General features: G+C 35.6%; 1 protein-coding gene across 2 annotated transcripts; it reads right to left on the bottom strand.

Annotated features, from left to right (window-relative positions):
- Positions 1-4212: 4212 nt before the first annotated feature.
- On the bottom strand, positions 4213-20848 carry NIPSNAP3A (nipsnap homolog 3A). 2 transcript variants are annotated; one of them, XR_006294925.1, is made up of 7 exons: positions 20642-20828; positions 17494-17704; positions 15615-15773; positions 13947-14096; positions 6360-6441; positions 5147-5233; positions 4936-5049 (listed from the first exon to the last, which is right to left on the bottom strand). XR_006294925.1 is itself a non-coding variant. In XM_043565432.1 (6 exons), the coding sequence occupies exons 1-6, from the start codon at positions 20699-20701 to the stop codon at positions 4973-4975; spliced, it is 744 nt and encodes a 247-aa protein (XP_043421367.1). In that variant the 5' UTR covers positions 20702-20848; the 3' UTR covers positions 4213-4972. The 2 variants fall into 2 exon arrangements, 1 of the variants encoding a protein (XP_043421367.1); XM_043565432.1 differs by lacking the exon at positions 6360-6441 and having other exon boundaries at positions 4213-5049; positions 20642-20848.
- Between the last annotated feature and the right edge of the window lie 943 nt (positions 20849-21791).

Below are 21791 nucleotides of genomic sequence, written 5' to 3'. Positions count from 1 at the left end.
ACAGGCTGGTTCTGCCTGTTCATCCCTGGTTCTGCCACAGATGAGCTGGTGACCTAGGACAGGCCCCTCAGTGCCTGGACTTGTTTCCCCACCTCTGAATTAGGGCCATGAAGCTTCTGTGGGTCTTAAAATTCTGACATTCTCCTAGACTGTGAGTGTGGGGAGCAGTCCTGAGCCTTTTTTTCTGAGAACAATTTCAGGAAGAGGCTTGTTTGTGATCTCCCTCTGCTGCTGTATCAGTATCTAGGTTGCAGGGTGAGGACAAGTGATTTCAAATGGGTGTGAGAACTTAAAGGTATCCTGGTTACTTCTCCCTAAAATAACAGCTGATCTATCATCAGTATAACTCCAGTGAACAAGAGAATTCACTGGGCATAGAGTCAATGATACTGCTCCCCTAAATACCTTTGTGACTATACAGAATCATATTCTACTGTCTATTGTTTAGTAGTTCAGAATAGTTTCCTGGGAACATGTTAGCTTGGCAGAAGGGAATGGCCAATGCTGAGGGCAGAATGGACTAGGCCTTGGTGTTTGGATGATGGCAGTGCCTGGGCCCTATGGGGAGAGTCTGGCCACACTGTGATCTATTTGAGGGACACGTGTCATTGTTATTCATTTTATTTTTTGTCCCAGTTGTGGTCCATAAAGACACACGTGCTTTGTTTACTTTAAATTTCTAGTTCACTCATGTTATTAAATAAGGCAGTCTTTAAATTTGTTTAATTCAAATATGATTCTTATACCCTAGTTACACTTTTCTCCCAAATCAGATTCCCAGAATGTCATATGGACCCCAGAATAGTTTTTCAGTTTTCACCTTTACATGGACCCAAGAAGGATTGAAGAAATGGTTAAAACCACCTATTTCCTTGTTTTTCAACCCATTTGTTCTGAGTTTTGAAGGAATAAGTGGAACTTGAGAAGAAAAGGAAGAATCCTTGAAGTTCATTCTCATTCATCTCCGGGAAAACGAGATACCTTATATAAATGCCTCAAACCTATGTCACTGCTTCTCACTTTCCCTCTTTTGCCTGTTTTCCAAGATCCAGTACCCATAGAACTCAAAGCAGTGCAGAATGGGACCCCTAAAGTAGCCTCCATGCTAGGAAGGAGCCATGGCTGGTCTGTCAGGCCTCCCTAACCTGCTCTGGTCAGTGTCCCTCACTCTTCTGTGAGAAATGAGTTTAAGAATTCTCTATGCTTGCACCAATGGGTTAACAGGGCTTAGGGTGGAAAGCAGCCACAGGGCAAAAGTGCCCAAGATTAGTTGTTAAGTAAAACAAAGCTTAGGGTGGAAAGGGTCTGAGAACAGTTAGAGGTGGAAAGCCACTACAGGGCGGAAGCACCCAAGGTTAGCTGGTGAAAAGGGTGCCTTGTCAGCTTTGAGGCAGCATGTGCCAGCAATCTTAAACTTTGGAGATAAGAGCTACTTGGCTATATCTTCCACAGAGAAACACTGTCCATCTGCTGTCTGGCGCCATTATCTCATCATGCTTTAATCTCAACTTCTAACGTCACTTGCCCCCCAAACCCTTTGTGTCTTACACACACAAGTTAATGGCACACAAGTTAATTTTTTGCATGTTTACTTTTTGCATGTACACCATGTACGTAAAACCTTGAGAGCTCAATAAACAGAGATGAAACCCCTGTTTGGGGCTCTTGTTCTCCCGGAAATTGGCCTCTCTCGTATTCAATTCTGTGTCCACTCTCTTGCTGGACAAGAGAGAACTCCAGACTCAAAGTCTGCTACACTGTTCCTTTTGAATCCCCATCTGCTTGCCTTGAGACCCAAATTCAGGCCTGAGTCACCAAGGTTAGAGGAGCATCTGTGAGATAAATAGCCATTTTTTGCTCAATATCTTAGATATCAGCCTATAATCAGGTCAAGGTCCATTCCCTTTCCCACTGTAGTTTCTGTTAGCCTCCGTGGGCAGGGACCATAGAGTCAAAAGATTGCCAGAATCCATTAGGGTTGGCTGGGATGTAACTTTCACAAAGTCTAAATTTGAATTTCTTTTGAAGAGGAAATATCTAAATATTTAAATAAATATCTAATACCACATGTACATACTCATGTGGTATCTGCTGCTGAGTATTGTGTTTCACACTGTCTGTGTTTTAATGTCAGGCTGTTGTTTAGGTATGGTGGGTTTTCCCTGGGTGCCAGTAATTCTCAATCACCTCCTCTAAGTCAAAGGATTCCATTAAACAACTGAAGAAACACTTGAAGCTGGCCAAGGTACTTTATTCATCCCAAGATTTTTCAGAAAAGTGGGCCCAGAGTTGCAGGTACATGGGCGTCATTGGTAGGTCAGTCAGGTCACCTAGCAGCTTCTTGTTTAAGACTTTTGCATAGAAAACCATCACTGGTATTTAGTGATCTTGCACCAGCCAAGAATGAGCTACTCAGTGTGTATTTAATACTTGAAAGTGTAGATCCTATATATGGAGCATGGCAATTATTCTTTCTCTTATCTCCTACAGAGTATCAATATAGGTCATTAGGAATTTCATACAAGACCCTGAATCATGGACTTATTGGACCATTCTTATAATCAGAATCTTAGAATTTCTTTTCTTTTTTGTGTTTAGAATTTCTATATCTATTAGATTGATATGCTATACACTGTTGCTTTTACACTTATTTACAGCTGGATTAATTTAACTTATTTGAGTAGTTTCACACTAATATTTTCTCTACTTACTAAGTTTTCAAGCCACATACCTTTGCTCTTATAAGGTCAAGAACAGTGGACAAAAGCTAATGCCATTAGGCCAGTCTCAGACCTCTTTGAGTAGTTTCATTATGGTACTAGACTCTTTTTGTTAAAAAATTTTTTTAATGTTTTGTTTAAATTTGAGAGAGAGAGAAACAGAGTATGAATGGGGAAGGGGCAGAGAGAGAGGGAGACACAGAATTCGAAGCAGGCTCCAGGCTCTGAGCTGTCAGCACAGAGCCTTATGTGGGGCTTCAACCCACTAACTGTGAGATCATGACCTGAGCCAAAGTTGGACATTTAACCAACTGAGCTACTCAGGCGCCCCAGTACTAGACTGTTTTTAACTTAGTGACATGTTTTGTGTTTGTTTTTCAGATTTTTGACTTGAAAACAATCATGCTTAAACTCTGAATAAAATAAATACATTTTATTTATTGAAGAGATGTTTTTCCCTGGGCTGTTCATCAGATGTTTGTGTGTATGTGTGTGTGTCCTCCTTAATTGTGTCTTCAACTGCATCATTGACTCCTCAGATCTTCACTGACTTTCTCTTTCCAGGAAGAGCATGTCAGCGGACATTCTTGTGTCCATCTGTGTTGTCTTTGAAATGTTCTTCATCTCAGCCAGTTTTATTGTGTTCCTGATCCATGAGCAGATCAGTAAAGGGAAACTCCTGCAGTTCATTAGCAGATTGTAACCTGTCATGTACTGGCTCTCCAATTCTGCATGGGATATGGTAAGAACACCTGTCTGCTGCTGCCTTCTAAATCTCCATCAGGGCTATGGATTGGATGAAAGAGCCTTTGACTTTTCTAAAAGTGTTCTGGCTAATCTAAAGATGAATGAAAAAGGGAAAGGCAGAAGCAGTTGTATATTTTCATGACACAGAGCTGATCTCATGCCACAGAGAAAATCTGTCTACACTGACTGCAACTAACATTACTATCACCTAATTTCCTAGACTTTTCAAAGAAACATTGAGGTAGAAGACTCTTAGTTAAAACTCAAAACCAATGCCTCTGACTTCTGATAGGTTTTAACCTCCAGAGTTAGGGTGTTCTTTGCCTTACTAGGAAACTTATTTGTCCTTTGAATCCTTGAGGACCAGATAAATGAGAGGTGAGTATGCTTCCTGCTTTTCCATTTTCCCTCAGACAGCTAATAATTTACTGTGTTGTATTTGCAATATGTGTTAGAAACATAAATTCATATAGCTGTAAATATAGACTACCAGGAGAGCTTGGAAGTACCAAATCTAGTTTGAGAAGGCTGAAATACTCAAGTAAAATAAAAATGAACATTGTAAGAAAACCCTAGTATATCTGAGACAGTACTGAAGAAATTCTCCTTGTAGAGCTATTAGCATGCTATTTATTTGAGGTAAGTTAACATTTAATATATTTATTACTGTCTCATTACCTTATAGCAACACAGTAGCTCCAGATCAGAGGATAAAAATATAAAACACAATAAAAAATGATCAGAATGTATCTGTAGGCATTTATTAGGGCAAACATTTCCATAACCATAAATATCTCATTATCACAAATAGATGTCCCAAGTATCTTTGTTAAATTGTGATTCAAAATGAAGTAAAAGTTAGTAAAATAAATTGTAAATGAAGACATTTTCAGCATATAAACCAATGAGTCTTTAAAATTTTTTCATATGAGGACCTATTAACATTATTTTCCACATATGTAATTAATTATTAATGTAAAACAAAATGAATAGAGATGATAATATACTTTTCCATAATAAACAGGTTTAATATTTTTATGAATCCCATTTGGTATTACAAAATAAGTTTTACTGGACAAAAACTTTTAAAATCTCAGAAAAATAGACATGAAAAGGTTGATAATATATATAAATAACTTAAAAATATCATAGGCATGGAAATGTAACATAATCATTTCAATATAAGGAAATGCTATAAAAGTAGAGGGCTGTAAACATAGAGAACAAGAGATATTCTGAAATAAATGAAAGATCAAGATCTTGAAGGAATGACAACTATTTTTAATATACGACAGATACTGAAATGTCAAACGGAAAATGAACAGAACTATTTCCTCAAGAGGTCATGACAATGGACAGAAGCAGCTTTTAAAAATGCAGAGGGCACAGCAAATTAACTTACCACCTCCTTCAAATAAAAATGAAAATCTCTTGGGAGAATTTAAGCACCATTAGCAGACACAACTTATAGCAGTTAATGCAATGCTTTGTATTTCAGAGGAAAATTATTTCAATGGGGAAAATGACGTAGGAATCAGAAGCATATTTTGCTGAGACTCAAGGAAGTTAACACTTTCCCGAACTGGAAAAAAAACATTTTATAATGTTGGAAAGTTATAAAGTTAAAAAGTGAATCAAATTTGTTGTACAAATAATTCACGCCTAGTGAAATAGCTTACCAGCTGCCACAACTCTGGGATCCTCATGAGACTGATGTCTCCCAGCTGCACGACTGTCTGCACTCTCATTCCACCAAAGAACATGAACTGCAGAAATAACCAAAAATAGATTCTAAAGACCATGGCGTTACTACAAATAAGAAATACAAAAAATTAATCAGAAACATTAAGTCTTATTCTTTAAATCAAAATAGTAAATATCAAAAAGGTAAAACTGAGTATGTTAGTGATAAGATTTCAGAGGGGTCAGTGATTTGGGAGGTAAATTTATAAATTACTTAATCAAACTTTTTATAGATGAAGAAACAGATGGTTGGAGAGAAAAAGTTAGTAAAACCACTAAAGACACAATTAAGTCTAGAACCAAGCCTGTGACTTCCTAATATATTTTAGTTTATTAAAAAAAGCAAGATTATATAAGAATTATATTTACTACTGGAAATTTGGATGATACAAAGAAGAAAATTAAAAGCATAATTTGAACCACCTAGAGAGAAACTCTATTGCTATTTAGTGCATTTCCTTTAAACAAATGAATAAAATAAAAAATGCATATTTTCCATGGCAGTAATCTTAATTTTTAATGGCTATGTGAATTCCTCCTTATAGATATAACAACTTTTTATCCAAACTTCTTATTATTGACCAATCAGATTAATTCCAATATTTAAATTTTTTGAATTATGGAATGTTTTTGTGCATAATGTTTTACAAATTTTTAATAACTATAATATAGGACATGTTAGCTCTATAGGAAAATGCGGATAAAAAGAGAAAAGAGTAATCATTTCTATACCACCTAGGGAAAAAACCCACTTTTTTGCTGCATCTCTTTCCATATTTATATATATATGTATCTATTTTTATGGATATATTTTATACACACATAAACATACAAATTTATGGTTATATAAATACATGATGAAATGTACTTTTTTCTGGATTATATGTGTTATTACATAAAAAATGTTTTTTTGTAAATAATACTGATACAAACATCATTAGAGTAGCATCTACATGTATATCTGTAATGATAATGCTGATGGCAACTCATACCAATATTTATTCATTGTTTACTATGTGCTAGACCTGGTTTTAAGCATTTTGCATGTATTAACTCATTTAGTCTTCATAATAATTTTATATAGTAGATTACTATTATCATCACTTTATGGATGAGGAAACTAAGGCACAATGAGGTTAAGTAACTTACCTAGGGTGACAAAGTTATAAGTGGTGAAGCTGGGATTCAAACCCAGGCAGTCTGGATCTGATTATTTTCTTAATATAAACTCCTAAAATTTAAATTGAGAGAACCAAAGAGTATATCTTATACATACACACTCATAAATATACAGTGTATATATTATACACTGTCCTCCAGAAATGAAGTATTGATTTATACTCAGCATATTACTATTCTCCTAGTACACTAAGAATAAATTTAAGATTAAAAAGTGTGTGTGCACACATATTTTCATTATTTTTTTTCTTATAAAAGTGATACATGTCCATTATAGTAAATTAGAGACTTAAAAGACCTTTAATCTCATCATTTAAATATGACTATATATTTTATGTCCTTTCAAATTCCCTTCTTGTATAACTAAACACACCTACATATCCATGCATATTTCCTTAACATTGGCAAAAACAATTTAAAAAATTAAGGCTTTTTGCCCAAGGCAGCCCCAACTTGCCTCTTAACACTGGGACCAAACCCTGCCCACAATAGGCAAAGAGAGCCATTTCAGACAACTGGACTAAAGGCAGATGTGGCTCAGCCACAACAGTAAGGTGCATGCAACACATACAGAAGATACCCTTGAAGGGAAATTGCACTGCAGGGCACTACAGGACCTCTTCTTCATAAGGCCACTACTTGCAAAAGCAGGAGATGTAGCTTACTTTCCTAACACACAGAAACAGACACAGAGAGTTAGACAAAATGAAGGCATAGAAGAATATGTCTCAAATGAAAGAAGAGGACAAACTCACAGCAAGAGAGCTAAATGAAACAGATAAGCAATCTGCCTGATAGAGAATTTAAAGTAATGATCATAAATATACTCACTGGACTTGAGAAAAGAGTAGAGGATCTCTGTGAAACCCTCAAAAAAGAGAGAGAAAATATAAAAAAGAACCAGTGAAAGATGAAGAACTCAATAAGTGAAATTAAAAATACACTAGAGGGAATAAATAGTAGATTAGAGGAAGCAGAAGAATGGATCAGTGATCTAAAAGACAGTAATGGAAAGCAATCAAGCTAAACAGGAGAAAGAAAAAAGATTAACAAAAATGCAAGAATAGGTTAAGGGAACTCAGCAATACTATCAAGTGTAATAACATTAACATTATAGGGATCCCAGAAGAAGAGAGATAAAAGGGGTAACACATTTATTTGAAGAACTAATAGCTGAAAACTTCCTAAATCTGGAGAGGGAAACAAATCTAGAGTCCTAACGCACAGAGAGCCCCCAACAATATCAACCCAAGGAGGTCCACACCAAGACACACAGTAATTAAAATGGCAAAAAAGTACTGATAAAGAGAAAAATGTAAAAGCATCAAAAGAAAAGAAAATAGTTACATATGAGAGAAACTCCATAAGGCTACCAGCTGATTTTTCAGCAGAAACTTTGCAGGCTAGAAAGGAGTGGCATGATATATTCAAAGTGCTGAAAGGAAAAAAACTGAAACCGAGAATACTCTATGCAGCAAGGCCATCATTCAGAATAGGAGAGATAAAGAGTTTCTCAGATAAACAAAAATTAAAGGAGTTCATCAACCACTAAACCAGGCTTACAAGAAATATTAAAGGGGATTCTTTAAGTGGAAAAGAAAAACCAAAAGCAGGAGTAAGAAAATGAGGAAAGGAAAAAATTTCACAGGTGCATATAAACATAATAAAAGTAGATTAATCACTTATAAAACAGTACGGAGCTTAAAACACAAAGCAGTAAAATCAAGGATATCTATAAAAATCAGTCAAGAGATTAATAAAGGGATGTAAAGTATGACATCATATACCTAAAACATGGGAGGGGAGTAAAAATTTAGTGTTTTTAGAATGGGTTCAAACTTAAGGGACCATCACCTTAATATAGACTGTTATATGCATAAATGTATATATAAACCTAATGGTGACCACAAATAAAAAAACTGGTAATAGATATGCAAAAAATATACAGAAAGGAATCCAGGTATATTACTAAAGAAAGCCATCAAACCACAAAAGAAGAGAGCAAGAGAAGAAAGGGACAGAGAATCACACCACAGAACAAGTAACAAAATGGCAATAAGTACAGACCTGTCAATAATTACTTTGAATGTAAATGGATGAAATGCTCCAATCAGGGTAACTGAATGGATAAAAGGGGAAGATATTTATATGCTGTTTACAGAGATTCATTTCAGACCAAAAGACACATGCAGATTGAAAGTGAAGAGATGGGAAAACATTTATCATGCAGATGAAAAGAAAACTGGGATAGCAATACTTGTATCAGGCAACACTGGAAGACATAAAGAACATAATCATAAAGGGAACAATCCAACAAGAAGATATAAAACTTGTAAATACTTATGCAAATTACATGGGATTACTCAAATACATAAAGCAGCTATTAACAAACATAAAGGAAATAATCAGTAGTAATTCAATAATAGTAAAGGACTTTAACACCCCACTTATATCAATAGATAGATCACCCAAAGAGAAAATCAACATGTTAACAGTGGCTTTGAATGACACATTGGACCAGATTAACAGATACATTCAGAACCCCCCATCCTAAAAACAGTGGGATACACATTCTTTCAAGTGCACACAAAACATTCTCTGGAAGAGATCATACGTTAGGCCACAAAACAATCTCAACAAATTTAAAAAAAAATACTAAAGTCATACCACGCATCTTTCCCAACCACAACACTAAGAAACTAGAAATCACAAGAAAAAATATGTAAAGACCACAAACACATGGAGGTTAAATAACATGCTACCAAACAATGAATGGGTCAACCAAGAAATCAAAGTGGAATTAAAAAAATACATGGAGGCAAATGAAGATGAAAACACAACAGTCCAAAATCTTTGGGATGTAGCAAAAGCTGTTCTAGGAGGGAAGTTTATAGTAATACAGGTCTACTCAAGAAGCAAGGAAAATGTCAAACTCCTGAACCTTACACCTAAAAGAGCTAGAAGAAAAAGAACAAACAAAACCCCCAAACAGTAGAAGTAAATACTAAAAATTAGAGCAGAAATAAATGAAATAGAACCACAAAAACAATAGAACTGATCAATGAAACGCAGAGCTAGTTCTTTGAAGAGAACAACAAATTTGATAAACTTTTACCCAGACTGTTCAAAAACACACAGAGAGAGAGAGAGAGAGAGAGAGAGAGAGGATCAAATAAACAAAATCAGAAATGAAAGGGGAGAAATAACCACCAAAAACACAGAAATAGAAAGGGTTAGTCAGAAAATATTATGAAAAATTATATGCTAACAAACTGGGCAACCTAGAAGAAATGGATAAAATCCTAGAAACATTAAGACTTCCCAAAAATGATTCAGGAAGAAACAAAATTTAAAGACTGTACAAGCAATGTAATTGAATCACTAATCAAAAAACTCCCAACAAACAGAAGTCCAGGACCAGATGGCTACACAGGTGAATTCTACTAAACATTTAAAGAAGAGTTAGTGCCTATAATTCTCAAACTATTCCAAAAAGTAGAAGAGGAAAGAAAGCTTCCAAATTCATTCTATGAAGCCAGCATTACCCTGACACCAAAACTAGATAGACACTACAAAAAAGAGAACTATAGGCCAATATCTCTGATGAACATAGATGCAAAGATCTGTAACAAAATATGAGCAAACTGAATCCAAACTGAATATATAAAGAAATCATTTACATTCATCAAGTAGGATTTATTCCTGAGATGCAAGCGTAGTTCAATGTTTGCAAAGCAATCAACATGATACATCACATCAATAATGGAAAGGATAAAAACCATATGATCATTTCAGCAGATCTAGAAAATGCATTTGACAAGGACAACATCCATTCATGATAAAAACCCTCCTTAAAAAAGTAGGTGTAGAGAGAACATACCTCAACATAATAGAGGCCATATATGAAAAACCCACAGCTAACATCATACTCGATGAAAAACAGAGTTTTTCCACTATGGTCAGGAACAAGACAAGAATGTCCACCAATTTTATTCAACATAGTACTGGAAGTCTTAGCTACAGCAATCAGACAAGGAAAAGAAATAGAAAGCATCTAAATTGGTAAAGAAGAAGCAAAACTTTCACTATTTGCAGATGACATGGTACTATATATAGAAAACCCTAAAGACTCCACCAAAAACTACTGGAACTGAAAAATGAATTAAGTAAAGTTGCAGGATACAAAATCAATATACAGAAATCCATTTCATTTCTACACATAAAAAAGTAGCAAAAAGAGAAATTAAGAAAAATATCCCATTTACAATTGCATCAAAAATAATAAAATACGTAGAATAAACTTAACCAAGGAGGTGAAAGACCTGTACTGTGAAAACTATAAAACACCAATGAAAGAAGTTGAAGATTATACAAACAAATGGAAGGATATTCCATGCTTATGGATTGGGAGAACCAATATTGTTAAAACATCCATACTACCCAAAGCAATCTGCAGATTTAATGCAATCCTATAAAAATACCAATAGCATTTTTCACAGAACTAGAACAAATAATCCTAAAGTTTGTATGGAACCACAAAAAATCCTGAATAGCAAAAGTAATGTTGAAAAAAAAGAACAAAACTGGAGGCATCATAATCCCAGATTTACTAGAAATCTGTAGTAATCAAAACAGTGTGGTACTGGCACAAAAACAGAAAATAGATCTATAGATCAGTGGAACAGAATACAGAGCCTAGAAATAAACCCACGATTATACTGTCAATTAATCTTTGACAAAAGAGGCAAAAAAAAAAAAGACTTTTTAACAAATGGTATTGGGAAAACTGGATAGCTACATACAAAGAATGAAACTGGACGACTTTGTTTCACTATACACAAAAATAAACTCAAAATGGATTAAAGACCTAAATATGAGACCTGATACCATAAAAGTCCCAGGGGAAAACACAGGCAGTAGTTTCTTTGACATTAGCCATAGCAACATCTTTCTTGATATTCTCCTAAAGCAAGAGAAACAGCAAAAATAAACTATTGGGACTACATCAAAATAAAAGCTTTTAAATAGCAAAGGAAACCATCATCAATACTAAATACAACCTACTGAATGGAAGAATATATTTGCAAATGAAAAATCTGATAAAAGGTTAATATCCGAAATCTATAAAGAACCTATACAACTCAATACCCCAAAAACAAATAATTAAATTTAAAAATGGGTAGAAGATATGAATAGACATTTCTCCAAAGAAGACACCCAGATGGCCAATGGACACATGAAAAGATGCTCAACATCATTCATCATCAGGGAAAAGCAAATCAAAACTACAATGAGATATCACCTCACATCTGTTAGAATGGCTAAAATCAAAACCAAAAGAAACAACAAGTGTTGGCAAGGATGTGGAGAAAAAGGAACCATCATGGACCATTTGTAGGAATGCATATTGGTGCAGCCACTGTGGAAACAGTATGAAGGTTCCTCAAAAAATTAAAAATAGAATTACCATAGGATACAGTAATTCCACTACTGGGTATTTACCCAAAGAATATGAAAGCATGAATTTGAAAAGGTTTATGCACCCCATGTTTATTGCAGCATAAATTACATAGTCAAGATATGGAAGCAGCAGACCAAGTGTCCATTGATAGATGAATGGATAAAGAAGATGTGGTATGTATATACAATGGAATATTACTCAGCCATAAAAGGAATGAGATCTTGTCATTTGGAAACATATGGATGGATCTAGAGGGTATAATGCTATGTGAAATAAGTTAATCAGAGAAAAACAAATACCACATGATTTCACTCATAGTGGAATTTAAGAAAACAAATGAACAAAGAAAAAAAGTGATGAAAAACAAATTCTTAAATATAGAGAACAAACTGGTGGTTGCCAGAGAGAAGGTGGGTAGAGGGATGGGTGAAATAGGTGAAGTGGATTAAGAGTACACTTATCATGATGAGTTCTGAGTAATGCACAGGATTGTTGAATCACTATATTATACACCTGAAACTAATATAACACTGTATGTTACTTATACTGAAATAAAAAAAATAATGTTAAAGAACCAAGCCTTTTTATTTATGTTGCCAGGTTTTTTTGAGGGAAGATGAAGTAGTTACAAATCCTACAAGTAGAACTCATTTTTTTCTGACCTAGGTTATACTCTACCTGTATAATGTATCTTTATTAGGTAAAAACTGGCATCTTATGAGGTGCCTAGGTAGCTCAGTTGGTTAAGTATCCGACTTCTGCTCAGGTTATGGTCTCACGGTTCATGGGTTTGAGCCCCACATTGGGCTCTGTGCTGACAGCTCGGAGCCTGGAGTCTACTTCAGATTCTGTGTCTCCCTTTCTCTCTGCTCCTCCCCTGCTCATGCTCTGTCTCTCTCTCTCTCTCTCTCTCTCTCTCTCAAAAATAAACATTAAAAAAGAATTAAAGCATCTTATTTTGTTTTAATATGCATCTTCTTTAATATATTTTTAGGAGTCATCTGTGTCTACCTTTGCAGAATATTTATTTTTTGCTCTTGGATTTCATTTAAGGTGTTTTGGGAGGAACTAAGTTTGAGCTTTGTATAATAAAATCATCAATTTATTCTTTTTTTCCTTCATAGTTTCTTCATTTGCTTTTTGGCTTAGAAATACTGTTTCTATACATGTCATTAAATAAATTTATCTATATTTTGTTTTATTAGTTGTATGAATTCATCAGTTTGCCACAAGAAAACTCTCTGAAATTCTGACTGGAATATCTTTTGACTTTAAACATTAAATATCCCAAATAGACATTTTATTAAATAAATTAATAAATCATTTACTTATATCTTATATATACTATAAATATATCTAAGTAGTGGAAATGGGTAATTTTTTTTCTTTGGGCTTGTCTATGTTTTTAATATTTATAATAACTACATAGTACTTTTTAACCCAGAAATAATCTCTACCCCAAGTAATGTTATTTAAAAAAAAAATCACAAAAAGCAGACTTCCAGTTATAAGATATTAAATAAGTTTTGGGGATGTAATACACAACATGATGACTATAGGTAACACTTCTGTATTGTATATTTGAAAGCTGATAATAGAGTATATCTTAAAAGTTGTCATCAGAAGGAAAAACCATTTGTAACTGAGGTGATGGATGTTAACTAAACATACTGTGGTGACCATTTCACAATATATACAGATAACACATCATTAAACTTGTAACATGTTATATCAATTATATCTCAATAAAACTGGGAAAAAAGGAAAAATCATTAAAAGTACATTCAGAGGAAAATAACATAACAGAAATAGGTAACTTTTTCAGTTACCTATTTCAATTTTTAAAATTTTATCATTTTGATGTATCAGGGAAAAGAGCAGTTCTGTATTTGAAAAAAAAAACTTTATAAGGTGAATAACATTCCAAATAAATGTAAAACAGGTTTGCTCAACCCTTAAATTTACAAAAAGCTAAAAACTGGGCAATAAAAAATGAAATATAGTCCACAATGAGAACAGAGACAAACTGACCAAAGGAACTGAATGTTGATCACCAATATATTTTGCAATTTCATGGAAGAAATGGACAACTGTACCTCTGTTGAGTACTCCATATTCTGCATGGAACACTCCAACTAGTTTTGTGTAGCCTCGATTGACATGCGTATGAACTGCCCTTTTAAATGGGTCACCCCACAGAGCTGGCCCACCAGGTTTCATCTGAAATGTAGCTAGTTCATAGACTCCTAGAATAGGGAGAAAAATAATTATTTTATAGAACATATTCAAGAAATTTCTAATCATGTTTAGTTTGGTTCCAGTGCAAGGATAACTACACAAATAGATTTTGAGGATCATACCCATATACATGTTCATGTAGACATAATTTATTAATAATTTGCATTGTTTTTCTTGGCTTTTATGTTTAGTCAGTCTTGGTCCCACTTAAAGGGTCAGTCGTTAAAGTTAGTATACAGAACAAACCAAAATGGATGGACTCTACAGGTAAGGTATTATCTAAGCTATTTTTAATCTACAGAAATTGTCAATAAAAGTGAAAATTTATAATGGAATAGGATATTTCTAGTTGTCTAAGTCTGTACTTTATAAAGTAAATGAAAAAGGAAGTATTTCTAGTCTCTTATAGTTCCATTTTTCTTTCCAATTTTCACTACTTTTCTCTTTATATAAGTTCCCCTTATAGGATTCCTTTTCTAACAGGAGCAGCAAGCAAGTAATGAGCCTGAAGTGATTGTGTTAGAATTCTGAGGAAAAAAATAATTCTAAAGGAGATGGTTTTACTATTCCCAAATATCCAGGTAAATACTTGAAAAGCATTTTACCTTCTTGATGGAAATATGGACTGTGTGAAGGGAAGGAAACCAGGGGACAAGTAGATTTGAGAAGTAAAAGAAAAACATGCAAAAGTTCCTGAAGAATCATGAATAACATAGAGGAAAAGAACCAAACAAGATCTGATACTTTCTGAGAAGCCAACCAGTTCATTCAGTTAGTGCTGGGCTGAGGGGGAGCTAAAAGGCTAAGTTTCTAAATAAGATTTTTCAAATCTTTTGTAATCTAAAATGCATTGCAAAGTTAGGAATAATGGGGGAAATAAAATAACATTTAAATTAGTTTATGCTTTTGCTAATCTGACCTTTGTTTAAAACTGGATTGAGGTAATAATTTCTTTAAGTCAGCAAGAAGTGAAATCAGCAAGAAGACAAATCTTTAGGAATTATTTTCAAACTGAGAAATAAGAAAGAGGAAGACATAAAAGTTAGACTACAGTAATGCAGCTTGGCAATTTCAGTTAATTCATTCCCCTAGTCCATTTTATAAACAAACATGTATTTAGATTAGTTGTAACCTATGGAAAAATACTTTTATATTTAAAAAGTTACATTATTTTAAAATGATGACAAAGTATCACATACTATCCCTTACCTACCCACAGATGTGTTCCCTGCTCCCTAGGCCCAACTTCTCAACCTTTAGTGACCATGTCAACTTTTTCTATAATACAGCTAAGCTTTAAGAATCAATAAGATACCAATATGGAAAAATACTTCATTATTTTAATGCTTATTTTTAAAAGGATAAGCTAAGAGCACCAATTTATTTTTATCTGAACAATCACATATATTCCTATATTAAACAAAGTATTAACTTCATTTCTTTTCCAGTAGAACTTGAGTTTTTATAGTTTAAAATCTAATATTTTCTCCATCAGAATTCAAAGTGACAAAAAGGGGAGGACTTACCTTCTTTTGGAGGCTTTTCTAATTTGCACCATGGCACCAGGTACGTAATCTCACTCTCTTGTTTATCAATAAGAGCCAAATTTGGAATGAGGTATTGTTCTTGCCATTCCTTATCTTTGGCCAATGCTTTCCGAACTTCAGTTCGATGAGCAAAATTATCTACAGGGAAAAAAAGGAGAAAGAAAAACAAAAATTACTGATTTAAATCACCTGTGCTGTTTCTGGGTTTCATTCAGTTCACCAAGTGTTCATTAAAGCTACATAAGGATACTGTATTATCACTTGAGATGCATATAGATGTGGCATTTGTCCCCAAGGTGCTTATGGTCTGGGAGTAGAAATGTAAACAACTAATGATAATATCATACATTGGGCTTAGCCTCTTACTGCTTAGTAGGTATTTGTGTGACTTAGGTTATTAAATCTTTCTGTGCCTGTGTTTTACTCTGTAAAATAGGGATAATGATTTGGATCTCCCTCTAGGGGTAAGATTAAATGAATTAGTACGTGAAAGGACCTTACAACAGCGTTTGGCACCGAGTCAGAACTCAATATACATTAACTGTTCTTATTAATTTAATGAGGCATTTAAATTATAGTGGTAGATTCGAAAAAGAGTATATTTCTGTGATGGCGGTGGTGGTGGTAATGGGTATTAGGTCAAGATACACCTTGAATTAAATTTAACATAAATGAAATTAAGATGTACTTTGACAGCTGCTGCTTTGAATCAACAGCTTCCAAAGAAATAGTGCTGATTTTCTGTCATCCATCCTTTTTACTCAGTGCCATTATATGGGCCTAGTACTATATTTACCTAACAAAGCCTCATAAGACTAATGGTAAAAGTAATTTTCTGTGGTTTATGCTGTGGATAAGGAATAACATCTATCTTAGAGCTTAGGTAAGTATTATCAGGACTTTACTAGTTGTTGTTGCTTTTTTTAATGGGACACAATTCAACTGGTGGTACATTAAAGCATAAATTTTTAATGGGGTTTGTTTTACAATTGGGAAAACCCCTAAACTATGGCCATATTTAGGAAGAACACTTTTCATATGAAAGTATTTTATGACCATTAACTTTGGACACTAATAACCAAAATACTAAATGAAATTACTAAAAGTTTTTGGATATCATGATGTACTAGTGGAGTTCAGAAAGATAAGGCAATGGAGTAACAAACATTCCGGGGTTTCCAGTAACCATACTCCTTCCTCTATTAGACCAGGGGTAGATCAGTTTCAGTATGGGAAGAACTCTCTCTAATTTCTTTTCCTTTACCTCCATAGAGGAGTATAAGGACAGTAAATTTCTTGAAACTCTGGGGTGCAGAAATAAAACAAAAGGGTCTGAAACATAGCGATTTATTATATCTTACAGATGAGTGAGGGCTTCAAAGTTTCCTATTAACTTCTATTTCCCTAAAGCCCCTAGACATTTGAATGATTTCTGTTAAAACACTATCCAGCTATAGCTTCAATAATAATAATAAAAGCAATCCTACTTTCCTTTTATGATCTCAACTGCTTGGGTTCTTACAGTCATTGCTGTAAATTTTTCATAAACCATCTTTACAATAAGCTATTCTTAACTTTCCCTAAGAATCAAAGTGTGGTTCATAATTTAATGACTTGAAATCTGAGATGCCATTTTCTCAATATCACATTCCCATATGCTATTAAAAGGTTCTAGCAGTGGGCTATTGGAGGTATACCAGTGGGAGGTGAAATCACTGAATTTATTTTTTGGTACTGCTATTTATAAGTTTTACTTCACCTGTATGTATTTACGGTACTGCAGATCCAAGAACTAAGTCTCATGTAACATCTAACAGAATGAAAATCTGTATTGAATACTTAAGCTGATGACTCATACCATACTTCCAAATATGAAACACTTTATTCATTGTTCCTCCAAATTCTACACTCCAGTATCCAACCAGTTCAGAGTGAGCTGTCCGAAGATGAATGTTTTTCTTAGTATTTTCCAGGAACTGATTCATCTTTGAGGGCTTAAGATAATAGGTACGAAATTCATAGAATGTTCCATCGTATTGTCTGGGGCCTGTAGCAAGAGATGAGCAAACCTGAAGAAAAATAAGGCAAACTTAAATAAATTGGGAAGGTAGGGTTTATAATATTGTATTACAACCAAACCTAAGTCTGGAAACAAGGGACATTCAGTAGACACAATCTACACTCCTGTTGTCCTCTCTCCATAGACTTGTTTAGAGAAGTTATCAGTAAAGAAAACAACTTTTAAGAAAAAATATAATTTATTGTCAAATTGGTTTCTATACAAGAAAACTACTATTAAGTATTCCAAATATATAGCTACTATTTCCTTTACCTCTAGGTACTTTTTCATGAGAAGTTTCTCCTAAGAAGCCCCTGGGGCAATTTCTTTACCCCCAAACTACAACTAGGATCCTGGTAAGTTTTGCAAATAGTTTATTATCCCTTATTTAGCAAATACTCCATCTTTAGTCAATAGTATATGTATGTATTAGAGTTACACATTTAAAACAATTTTATAAAATATACAGGTATTTTGACTGGCACAATGGGAATGTATTTACTAGCAGAAAATTCATTTTTTTTAGGTTCTTAAAACAATGGAAATTTCTGGTCAGGTCAAAGTATTTTCCTAAATCCAATGAAGTAAACCACTGGTCCAAAAATAGGGCAGGAATTTAATTGTATTAGGAAACTATGAGCTATTCAGTTACATTGTAATATAATGATAGAATGTGTAAATGCTAGAAAAAGGAAAAAAATTGATGAGTCACAATTATGTGAGTCCTTATGTTTTTAGTTTCAGATGCAATCTGAAGAAGGTTATTTAACCCACCCAGTTATACTATGTTGTTGGAAATACTTTTTAAGAGCCATTGATTCCTTTTGTAATATTCATATACTATGTAAATTTCTGAGTGAACCAAACTTTCAGTGGGAAATGCTTTGCCAGAAATTATCCCTGTGTATAGGTATGTGTGTATATGTATACACACACACAAATTTATGCATATTAACACAGATATACAGAATTCCAGTTTACAAATCCATCTTACCTAAGTTTGGTTAGCATGTGCATATTTCCTGAAGCTGATTATACCAGAATAATCTATCACAACAGTTTTGATACGTACAAAGCTGTGGCTGAATTTTGGGCTTATGCTGACCAGCTGGTACAACAATCAAAAGCAGTAGGCTTCTTGCTCTGACGTGTGTGTACAAACATATATATACACACACACACACATATGTAAATGTATATGTACACACATATATATGTGTATATATAAGTTTTACTTCACCTGTATTTATGGTAATACAGATATGTATATGTGTATACATATTTGTATAATTGTATACAAATATATTTGTATACAAATATGGGTACAAAGCATATGTATATGTATACAAAGCACATATATGTATATATATTTACAAAACACAATAGTGTTATGTATTTTGCTGCTGTATTGTGTATAAGGCTGAATTGAGCTCATCCCATTCATGTCTATGATGAGTTATAATCTTATTGTCTGACTGGAATGCCATCAAAAACAATTGCAGTTGCTCCTATGTTTAGCTGACATTCTTTTTGTCCCATTTTACCACTCTAATAACAAAATACTATGCAAATGAAAACTGCCTAATATTTATCACTTAAAAATATAAATAAAATATAAATATATCAAAATGGGTCAATGGGGTACTTGTGACAATTGCTTTTAAGTTGTTTTTCAGGGAATTTGTATGCGTAGAACAAAATAAGTGATCACAGGCACATATTTTTATTGTCTTTTGCAAAAGAGTACAATAGGAAAGCTCAGGGAGAAGTTAACAGCAATGAAGCAATGAGAGGGGTGTGTATGGGAAGGGGTGAGGTGATTTTTGTTGAGGGACACTAGAACAGTATTACCAGAACACAAGGCCACTATGCTAAGGAAGGAAACATGAGTGCTCTAGGCTCCCTTGTCTCCAAATAAGGGCTCATTTTCAGCAGCACTGATTTCCAATTCACTTAGAACAATTGGTCGACATCTAAAAAAAAAATCACAGTCCAGAATAAAGTTGTAAGGAATAACTAACTGTTGGCCCTGCCCCAGAAGAGTGAGAATCAGGTTAAAGACTATTGCTAATCTTAGGTGGATGGACCATTATTGGTTCCTCTTCAGCCTTCACCAGGAAGTCAGTCTCTAGAGTAGGTTAATCCCCATCCCATCTTACTCCTTTGAGAAAGGAGTACAAACTTAAATATCAAAAGGAAAAAAATCTGCAGATTGACAGAATAGGCCAGTTGCCGACAGTTAAGGCTGAATCACCAAAATCTATTGTGCATGTTTCTCATCCAATGTTACGACGTCTGTTCTGAGGTTCCTCGCCCTGCCTGCCTTGGACACCACCCACACGACACAGTGGGAGGCTGGGCTGGATGCTCCACCACCCGCACCCTGGGCCTCCTTTTCAAGTTCTCCGCAAAACGCTCGTTAAGTTGTGTACATTTCGAAGAGGCCAATTCTAACACCAGCCACAGGTTGACCTATTTCTCCTCTACCTTCTGTCTGGAGGGGGCGGTGGCTTGTCAAACGACAAATAAATAGGAAAGGCTCGATCAGCAAGCACCGGGCACGGGCCCCAACGTGGGGAACGCAGGGGGCTGGGCAGCAAAAATGCAGCAGCCAGAGCTTCAGGAGTGTCCTCAGCACTTAGGCCAGAAAAAACCCTGTTCGCGGCTGCTCACGAGTTGCCCTGTAGACCACACTGGCCAGCGGACCTTCCCAGAGCCGCGCCCCTTCCTCTCGCGCGTCCTGGGATACCCCGCCTCCGGGGTCTGGAACTGGCACCAGAACTTCCGCGGCAGGACCACGCTTTCAATCTGCATAGAGAACCAGCTGGGCGCATGCGCAGCACTCGCAAGTCTGGTCACGGGAGCGCTTGCGCGGGACCTCGAGCTCCTCGCTGACGTCCCTCCCCTCCCCCAAGGCACGGCGTGGGCACGTCTCCGCGGCCGGTACCTGAGGCGTGAGCGTCCGCGCAGCCAGAGCTCTAGTCAGGCCGCTTCGGAGGACGAGCATGGCGCGGCTGCGAGCGCTGGGAGGGCCAGCCAACCAGTATTCTGTCTTCGGTTCCTCCTGGTAGGGCTAACCCGCCTGGAAAAGAGCAGCGACCGAGCTACTGGCGGACGCAGGCTGGGGCGGGACTCCGCGGCGGCAGCTCCGCCTCTGGTGCCGGGAGGCGCGGCGGCACCGCCCGGTTGGCTGGCGTCGTCCGTGGGCGTCACGTTCGGGCCCCTGCCCCCTCCGGCCCAACGTTTGTTTCCTCAGACGTTCTCACCCAAACGTCAGAGGGGCATTAGGATTAGCTGGACGCGGAGAGCGTTCCTGTGCCACCTTTCTGAGCCCATCAGCTAGTCTCCACGCGCGGTTGCGCACAGTTCTTAAAGTTCGTGCGCAGAATGTGAGTGTGTTTGTCCTTTGAGAAGGAAGTATGATGCGTGCATATTATAATGCTGTGCGTTGAAAATCGTGGAGTTTTTTGTCCTTGTTCGTTTTTAGTCGGGGTGACTTAAACGTCAAGAGCAGGGAGGCTTCACTTCTCCTCATTAAATGCATGGTGGTTCTCTAATTGCCACCGCAGCATGACCTTGTAAGGCTCTTAATGATTTGAAATTGCATTTCCCAGGAGCTCAGAAGAATGAGGGCACCGAAACGAACGTGAAAAAGTAAACTGTTCAAAACTAGATAATTCTGTAAGCCTTAAAACTAAAACAGCTGACTTCTGATCTAGTTTAGTCAGTAGACCCTTTCTCTGGTTTTGGTTACCAAAATAACACCAGCATTTCAAGTTGTTTTTTCTAATGCCCGTTTCTATATTTTTAAATAATAGGCATATTCTGCTGTTTCTTGAGTTTTTCAGTTACAGAAAGTATCTGTTGACCTTTATGCAAGAAGAGGATTTAAGTCTCTTTTGTACCACTCCGTCTAAATAATACTCTTCCCAGCATCTAATGATGCTTACATTAAAAACAGTTAATTGTTACATTAATTTACATTATGTTTAATGTTAAAATTCTTGTTACTTACATTATTGCAAACACTGTCATTGCTTATTAGGTCTAGGGAATTAATGGTGCCTTGTGAAGTGACTTTTCAATGATCTATTCAG

The sequence above is a fragment of the Prionailurus bengalensis genome, chromosome D4 (genome assembly GCF_016509475.1).
Source record: "Prionailurus bengalensis isolate Pbe53 chromosome D4, Fcat_Pben_1.1_paternal_pri, whole genome shotgun sequence".
Taxonomy (NCBI): Eukaryota; Metazoa; Chordata; class Mammalia; order Carnivora; family Felidae; genus Prionailurus; species Prionailurus bengalensis.
The sequence above is the reverse complement of the archived record's forward strand: the minus strand, read 5'-3'. Positions and strand labels throughout refer to the sequence as shown.